Here is an 8,864-nt window from a genome sequence, read left to right as displayed (position 1 = left end):
CGGGTCCTAACGGGTCTTACGCGGTATATTGAGCCGGTCCCCTGAGGACGAGCGGGTTCAACTGTGCCGCTCTGTTACGGGGTCTGGTCCTCTGCAGCCGCGGCTCTGCACCCCGAACCCCCGCTGCCCGGAGCGAGCCCCGGTGGACCCGGGAGACCCGCTGCTCTAGACCCGTACCTTGCTACGGATCTGTCCGGACGTGGACACCTTCCGGATGAGTTTCTGCGGGGTTCCGGGCTCCTGTTCCGGCTCGCTGTCCGACGACTCGTCCGGTCCCCCTGCCTCCGCCATCCTGCCACCAGACCCCGGGGAGGAGAGGCGGGGCAGCGCCCCCCAGCGGCGGAGACCGGGACCCCCAGAGAAGACCACCAGAAGAGACCCTCAGAGGAGACCACCAGAAGAGACCCCCAGAAGAGACCCTCAGAAGCCCTTTCTTGAGGTCTCAACGTGACGTCACAAAAACTGTATATTAACAGGTTTGAACTGTTGATGTAGATTATTTTTATATTCAGACTGTTATTAGTTATTAATCATAACATGTTGTCATCAGTCTGTTATTAATCATAACATGTTGTCATCAGTCTGTTATTAGTTATTAATCATAACATGTTGTCATCAGTCTGTTATTAGTTATTAATCATAACATGTTGGTAGTATCGGTCAATAATCAAAAAGCAGTTATCATGTAAATATCTCACTTTATTGGTTGAATGAGACACTTTTAGGTCTGTTTCATATCTACAATATATTTATGTCTCTCTGTCTGTCTAATAAATAATTATTGGTCATTCAGTCTTCAGGTCCGTGGTGGCCATCTTTGTAGTTCATATGGTGGCCATCTTTGTAGTTCACGCCTCAGTGGGAGACTCGTCGTCGTCTCCGTAGACGACGCCCTTCAGGTAGACTCGTTTGAACTCCTCAAACACCATGTCGTCTGGGTCACTGAGAGACAGACAGGTAGAGCACAGACAGGTGAGAGACAGACAAGAAGACAGACAGACAGACAGACAGACAGACAGACAGGTAGAGGACAGACAGGTAGAGGATAGACAGACAGGAGAGACAGACAGACAGGAGAGACAGACAGGAGAGAGACAGACAGGTGTCTCCTTAGAGCAGCTCACCTCTCTTTAGCTGAAGTTCAGACCAGAGAGACGAACGTTCACATGAAAGAAGAGAGAACAACATGAAGTTCATCTTCATCAGCTCAGTGACACACAACAAGCTGCTTAACACACACACACACACACACACACACACACACACACACACACACACACAGGAGGAGTTTACCTGGTTCAGGTTTAGGGTTCATCAGTTTGAATGGGAGCTCCAGAGACACCTCACTGTAACAAACACACACACACACACACACACACACACACACACACACAGTGAGGCTTGAGGACGCCGAAGGGACAGAGGAAGAGGAAGATACACAGTTGTCTCTCACCTTGATCCGATCGTCCTGTGAATGGATGCAGAGAACAGAGAGATCAATAGTTTAGAAGCAGTGATGTCATAGTAAACAGTGATGTCATAGTGAACAGGAACAGTGATGTCATAGTAAACAGTGATGTCATAGTGAACAGGAACAGTGATGTCATAGTGAACAGTGATTCATAGTGAACAGGAACAGTGATGTCATAGTAAGCAGTGATGTCATAGTAAACAGTGATGTCATAGTAAACAGGAACAGTGATGTCATAGTGAACAGTGATGTCATAGTGAACAGTGATGTCATAGTGAACAGGAACAGTGATGTCATAGTGAACAGGAACAGTGATGTCATAGTGAACATTTTAGTTGCTCTGGATAAAAGTGTGCTCAACAAAGAATCAGATTTTATGAAAGCAGAGTGGTCGTCTGTCAGTAGCAAAGGATCTTTAACATCAGTCTGATCTCCCAGCATGCCGAGCGGTTCAGACTCACCCAGATGCAATCATCCTCACCACGACCTTATAGAAGACCAGCATCCCTTGCACCTCCTTCAGCACCTCCTGCTTCACTCTGAGACAGAGAGACAAAGATACAACGAGACAAAGATACAATTAGACAAAGATACAACGAGACAGAGAGACAAAGATACAACGAGACAGATAGACAAAGATACAACGAGACAGAGAGACAAAGTTACAACGAGACAGAGAGACAAAGATACAACGAGACAGATAGACAAAGATACAACGAGACAGAGAGACAAAGATACAACGAGACAGAGAGACAAAGATACAACGAGACAGATAGACAAAGATACAACGAGACAGAGAGACAAAGATACAACGAGACAGAGAGACAAAGATACAACGAGACAGAGAGACAAAGTTACAACGAGACAGAGAGACAAAGATACAACGAGGCAGAGAGACAAAGATACGAGACAGAGGCAGAGATACAAAGGAACAGAGATACAAGATGCAAAGAGACAGAGAGTCAAAGACTCATCTGGTGTCCTACATGCTGGATGAAGCCAGGTTGGTGTCTTCGTGCTTCAGGCGTCCGTCCAGAGCGAGTCCTCTGCGCTCCTTGTTGTGAGCCAGCAGAGGGAACAGAGTGTAGTCCTTCCTGAGGCTCGTACCAGAGGGGACCGAGTCCCTGAACGCACCACAGGACACACAGGGACACACAATGTAATACACACAGTGACACACACACACAGTCCCACCTTTCAAAATAAAAGCCCAACAGGAACACTCACCCGGTCTCTTCTTTGGCGACTGACTTGACGTATTTGTCGTTGGAGTAAAGGACGATGTTGGTCACCTGTTCCACTGAAGGGATGTTCCAATGAGCTTATTGATCGAGCTTGAGCTTATAGCTTATTGATCTATCCTATACCTTATTGATCTAGAAGCAACATAGGCACTTGTTTATGCCATAACCCTCATGAGCGTTCACACCAAACAGAGACAACCTCTTTTTAAACTGGCTTGAATATAAAAAAGACATAAGTAAATAATTAAATTTGAGCCAGAACATTCTAGGTGAAGGAAGCTCCTCCCCTTCTCTTCTCATGAGAACAAGGTTCTAGGTTCTCACCTGACACACTGATGTCTTTGATGTTCCTGCTGGACGAGTTGGTGATTTGTACGTTGACTGTGACGGGCTCTCCATGGTAGAACGTCTGCAGACAGACATGTAGAGAGAGAGAGACAGGTCAGAGTCAGACAGACAGGTGGGCAGACAGACAGGTGGGCAGACAGACCTCTTTGGGCATGCTCAGTTTGACGTGCAGCGGTTTCTCAGACATCAGGAACTCGAAGGTGGTTTCTGCCACTGGAGCCACTTCACTGCTTTCTGGACTGAACTGGATCTTACGGATGCTGAGACGAACAGAACTCCTCCAGGAGCAGAACATCAGAACAAAGATGAAGCAGTGATTGGGTAATAACAATATTACTACTACTACTACTACTACTACTACTACTGATGATGATGATGACGATGACTCACTGTTTGTCCATCTTCTCGTCCTGGTTCTCACCACAAAACGCTTTCACTTCAAACTCCACCGCACATTTCTGTCAAGTACAGAGACACTCATGTGTTCATATATTCATGGGTTCATGTGTTCATGTATTCATGTGTTCACGTGTTCAGGTGTTCATGTGTTCAGGTATTCATGTGTTCACGTGCCCATGTATTCATGTGTTCATGTGCCCATGTGTTCATGTGTTCATATATTCATGTGTCCATGTGTTCATATATTCATGTGTCCATGTATTCACGTGTTCAGGTATTCATGTGTTCACGTGCCCATGTGTTCATATATTCATGTGTCCATGTGTTCATATATTCATGTGTTCATGTGTCGTGACGTGTTCAGGTACCTTTCCCACATCAGAGGGTCCGGGCTGCAGAGCAACGGAACACGGAAGGTTGTCTGGAAACTGAAGCAAACGGGTCTGATTATTTATGACATCATCGTTTAGGGCTCAAGGGTCCGTCAGACAATGACGTCATGAAACCTCAACGTCAAGTGATATCTGTTAAAAAGTTAAACTAATTGTCACCGTGACGTCACCCTCCACCGCGTCAAGAAAAGGAGCTTATTTGAGTTTGTGCACAGGTGAAGGACGAGTGGACGAGTGTATTGTTGGATAGGAGGACTGGAGGACAAGAAGACTGGAGGACAAGAGGACTGAAGGACAAGAGGACAAGAGGACTAGAGGACAAGAGGACTGAAGGACAAGAGGACAAGAGGACTGGAGGACAAGAGGACTGGAGGACAAGAGGACTGAAGGACAAGAGGATTGAAGGACAAGAGGACAAGAGGACTGGAGGAGTGGTGGACAAGAGGATTGGTGGACAAGAGGACTAGTGGACAAGAGGACTGGTGGACAGGTGGACTGGAAGACTTGTGGACTGTAGGACTGGTGGACAAGAGGACTGGTGGACAGGTGGACTGGAAGACTGGTGGACAGGAGGACTGGAGGAGTGGTGAACAAGAGTGGTGGACAAGAGAACTGGTGGACAAGAGGACTGGTGGACAGGAGGAGAAGAGGACTGGTGGACAGGTGGACTGGAGGAGAAGAGGACTGGAGGAGAAAAGGACTGGTGGACAAGAGGACTGGTGGACAGGTGGACTGGAGGAGAAGAGGACTGGAGGAGAAAAGGACTGGTGGACAAGAGGACTGGTGGACTGGAGCACTGGGGGACAAGAGGACTGGAGGACTGGTTGACTGGAGGACAAGAGGACTGGTTGTCTGGTGGACAAGAGGACTGGAGGACTGGAGCACTGGAGGACAAGAGGACAGGAGGACAAGAGGACAAGAGGACTGGAGGACAAGAGGACTGGAGGACAAGAGGACTGAAGGACAAGAGGACTGAAGGACAAGAGGACAAGAGGACTGGAGGACAAGAGGACTGGAGGACAAGAGGACTGGAGGACAAGAGGGCTGGAGGACAAGAGGACAGGAGGACAAGAGGACTGGAGGACAAGAGGACTGGAGGACAAGAGGACTGGAGGAGTGGTGGACTGGAAGACTGGTGGACTGTAGGACTGGTGGACAAGAGGACTGGTGGACTTGAGGACTGGTGGACTGGAAGACTGGTGGACAGGTGGACTGGAGGACTGGTGGACTGGAGGAGTGGTGGACAAGAGGAGTGGTGGACAAGAGGACTGGTGGACTTGAGGACTGGTGGACATGAGGAGAAGAGGACTGGTGGACAGGTGGACTGGAGGAGAAGAGGACTGGAGGAGAAGAGGACTGGTGGACACGTGGACTGGAGGAGAAGAGGACTGGAGGAGAAGAGGACTGGAGGAGAAGAGGACTGGTGGACTGGAGGACAAGAGGACTGGAGGACAAGAGGACTGGTTGACTGGAGGACAAGAGGACTGGTTGACTGGTGGACAAAAGGACTGGAGGACTGGAGCACTGGAGGACAAGAGGACTGGAGGACTGGAGCACTGGAGGACAAGAGGACAGGAGGACAAGAGGACTGGTTGACTGGTGGACAAGAGAACTGGTGGACAAGAGGACTGGTGGACAAGAGGACTGGTGGACAAGATGACTGGTGGACTTGAGGACTGGTGGACAGGAGGAGAAGAGGACTAGTGGACAGGTGGACTGGATGAGAAGAGGACTGGAGGAGAAGAGGACTGGTGGACAAGAGGACTGGTGGACTGGAGCACTGGAGGACAAGAGGACTGGTTGACTGGAGGACAAGAGGACTGGTTGACTGGTGGACAAGAGGACTGGAGGACTGGAGGACAAGAGGACTGGAGGACTGGAGCACTGGAGGACAAGAGGACTGGAGAACTGGAGGACAGGTGGCTGGCAGACTGGTGACTAAAGGACGTCTGGGCTGTTGGACGTGTCCTCATGCACCAACAGCCTGTCCTGGAGGTTCCCATCAGGGCGTCTCACCTCGAAGAAGAAGGGGAAGGCGTTGTCTCCCAGCTTCCGGAGGAGCTTCTGCTGGATCTTGGTGTGAGTCAGCTGCTCCTTGTCCTGCAGCTCGGGGTAAACCTGCCGGGTCACCAGGAACAGGTCCCTCCTGAAGGCCACGCCCATCACGTCCATGTCCTGACGGCCGTAGCGAAACGTACACGACAGCATCACGTACACTAGAAACACATCCACGCGTCTCATTAGCAGGAAAGACGTCCACAGACCTCACGGCCTAACGTTTTTAAAGGAACTATTCATTTGGTAGAAAATAGTTTTCGAGGTACCTTTTTTTCCTTTGACTTGCACCGGGTCGAGCACGATGACTCCATCTCAAAGAGACAAAGAAACAGAGTTAACTGCAGTGAGAAGAACACGACTCGAATGTCCGACCCTTCTGATGGACTTGAAGTGGTTCAGCTGGTGAAGCTCATCGTGCTGTCAGGATGCAGGACTCACTCTGAGCAACACATTTTAAATAAAGTTCATTCAAACGGTTAGCCTAGCTCCATCACAACAGTTAGCTAGCAGGCTACATCAATCAGACCGGATGGACAGTGGTGTAAATAGTTTTATTAATAATCAATGAATACAATCAGTTTGATCTCACCGACTGGATCCACAAAGTCACAGTGATCCACAAAGTCTCTCTTGCCCATGTAGACCGCAACCTGAAGCCCAGAGAAGGTTCAGAGGTTCAGAGCATTGCTCAAGGGTTCAGAGTTAATGTGAACCCACTGAATTGAAACTTGAATTGAAACTGAATTGACAGGCCCCCCCCCCTCCCCCTCCAACATGGAGGATTCTGGGACTTTACTTCTACTTCAACCAGATGTGTTTCTGCACAACTTACCGACTTGTCGCGGGAAACTTTCTTAAAGACGACATGTTTTGGACTCATGTTGACTGATGAGGACACTGATGTCACTGATGATGTCACGACCTGCAGCATGAAACCTTAAATTCAGACTCAACATTTTGTTTTACACAGACATAACTTTGACAGTTGAACTAATATTACTGTACAAAAAAACACCTAAATGGTGGAGTTTAAGGTATTTTTCTGGTAGAAGGCACACAAAGTGAAATCTAACCCAAAGTGAAATCTAATTCAAATCAAACTTTCTTTCACAACTGAATGATTAAACAAATACAAAAAAAAACTCTAGGAAGAATTACAATTTTTAACTCAAAGATTGATATTGAAAGAGTTTACTGTGAACCTTAATATGTCACTCAGAGTCCAAAACACAAGTACAAAACACTGTAGTCTCTGTAGCCAGTATGAATAACAACGACGGCAGCACTTCCATGGCTCTTACTGATAGCACTTAGTAGTTTGACTTTATTTGAAAAATTGTTCTGTCTTGATTCTCGTTGTTCCTACTTTGTACTTACGGTTGAATGCACTTATTGTAAGTCGCTTTGGATAAAAGTGTTAGCTAAATGACATGTAATGAATAATACCGTTCTCAGTAACAGCATCCCTCAACATCACCAGAACTGCTTTCTCCTGGCTCACATCCTCTCTAACAAACAGACAACAGTTCATCAGCTGCACCTCCACCGCTGCTGTCTCAAGGCGTCCCCCAGGGCTCGATGCTCGGTCCTCTTCTGGTCATCCTCTACCTGCTCCCTCTTGGCAACATTATCCGTCAATACGGTCTCCTCTTCCACTGCTACGCCGATGATGTCCAGCTCTACATCTCCACCCAGGCCATCACCATGCGCCTCACTCCACTCTGACTCTAACCCAGATATTAACCCTCTACGTCTCCACTGCTCCTCACTCCACTGACCCTAACCCCTAGGCGCTCACCCCCAGATGCTAACCCTCTACGTCTCCATCACCACCGTTACTCACGCATCTCACCGACTGCTTCAATGACATTAAATCATGGATGTAAACCAACTTGCACTCTGAAACTCAACTGTGATAAATCTGATTTGATCATTACGTTATTGTTTTTATTATTCTACTTGTTTTATTACATAGCTTATAGGATATTTAAAAAGTTGTGTGACTTTGAAAAGAACTTCATACAATGAATGCATTATGATTATTATTAACAGCGAATGTGAGGAATCCTATCATTTTAGTTTTAGACACAAAAAACAGAAGAGACACTGACCTGAAAGCAGCGATGTGTGTTGAGCAGCAGCAGATCTCAACTAATCAGAGCGATCAGAGGGGCATTTATAACACACGCCTGGTCAGCATGCCGATCATTACCGACTGAACACGGATAATCCTGCGAGAGCCAGCAGGACGACTGCTGGAGGCGTTGACTGTGAAGTTAGGAAATCCCTTCTCTGGTAGAAAGATGTTAGGACCAAACCGATAAATAACAACTTTAAAGTCCTTGTTCCAGCTTACAAACATGTTAGGAGACGTACGGGTACGTTGGTTAGACGTTAGGAGACGTCCGACCATCGTACGTCTCCCAACGTCCGACCATCGTACGTCTCCCAAGAGTCCGACCATCGTACGTCTCCCAAGAGTCCGACCATCGTACGTCTCCTCACGTCTAAAACGAAGGTCTCCTCACGTCTAACCAACAAAGGTCTCCTCACGTCTAAACCAAACGTCTCCCCACGTCTAAACCAAACGTCTCCCCACGTCTAAACCAAACGTCTCCCCACGTCTAAACCAAACGTCTCCCCACGTCTAAACCAAACGTCTCCCCACGTCTAAACCAAACGTCTCCCCACGTCTAAACCAAACGTCTCCTAACGTCTAAACCGAACGTCTCCTCACGTCTAAACCGAACGTCTCCTCACGTCTAAACCGAACGTCTCCTCACGTCTAAACCGAACGTCTCCTCACGTCTAAACCGAACGTCTCCTCACGTCTAAACCGAACGTCTCCTCACGTCTAAACCGAACGTCTCCTCACGTCTAAACCGAACGTCTCCTCACGTCTAAACCGAACGTCTCCTCACGTCTAACCAACGAACGTCTCCCAACGTCTAA

General features: G+C 47.9%; 2 protein-coding genes across 5 annotated transcripts in view; both read right to left on the bottom strand.

Moving 5' to 3' along the window:
* LOC137790285 (diacylglycerol kinase delta) overlaps positions 1-323 on the bottom strand; it is a 17,795-nt gene extending 17,472 nt beyond the window's left edge. For all 4 annotated transcript variants that reach the window (XM_068584369.1, XM_068584370.1, XM_068584372.1 and 1 more), the window contains exon 1: positions 178-323. In XM_068584369.1, coding sequence (XP_068440470.1) covers positions 178-291 — 114 coding nt within the window. In that variant the 5' untranslated portion in view covers positions 292-323. The remainder of the gene's footprint in view (positions 1-177) is intronic.
* A 408-nt stretch (positions 324-731) lies between these two features.
* LOC137790233 (S-arrestin-like) lies at positions 732-8,500 on the bottom strand. Its single transcript, XM_068584248.1, has 15 exons — positions 6,745-8,500; positions 6,502-6,562; positions 6,179-6,223; positions 5,871-6,070; positions 3,831-3,890; positions 3,454-3,521; positions 3,206-3,341; positions 3,040-3,124; positions 2,699-2,771; positions 2,458-2,595; positions 1,933-2,010; positions 1,454-1,468; positions 1,294-1,346; positions 1,125-1,134; positions 732-942 (listed from the first exon to the last, which is right to left on the bottom strand). Exons 1-15 carry the CDS (start codon positions 6,841-6,843, stop codon positions 849-851), a joined length of 1,215 nt encoding a protein of 404 aa, XP_068440349.1. The 5' UTR covers positions 6,844-8,500; the 3' UTR covers positions 732-848.
* Between the last annotated feature and the right edge of the window lie 364 nt (positions 8,501-8,864).

The sequence above is a fragment of the Clinocottus analis genome, unplaced genomic scaffold, assembly GCF_023055335.1.
Source record: "Clinocottus analis isolate CAN_PGR_092001 unplaced genomic scaffold, fCliAna1.0.p SCAF_2, whole genome shotgun sequence".
NCBI lineage: Eukaryota > Metazoa > Chordata > Actinopteri > Perciformes > Cottidae > Clinocottus > Clinocottus analis.
This window is presented reverse-complemented; position numbering and strand designations above follow the sequence as displayed.

Coding starts and splice junctions, on each gene's coding strand:
- LOC137790233 (XM_068584248.1), bottom strand. CDS start 6,843: ATGCTGCAGGTCGTGACATCATCAGTGACATCAGTGTCCTCATCAGTC. Junction 6,224..6,501: donor TGACTTTGTGGATCCAGTCG/GTGAGATCAAAC, acceptor TGTCTCTTTGAG/ATGGAGTCATCGTGCTCGAC. Junction 3,891..5,870: donor CCTTCCCCTTCTTCTTCGAG/GTGAGACGCCCT, acceptor CGTTTGCTTCAG/TTTCCAGACAACCTTCCGTG.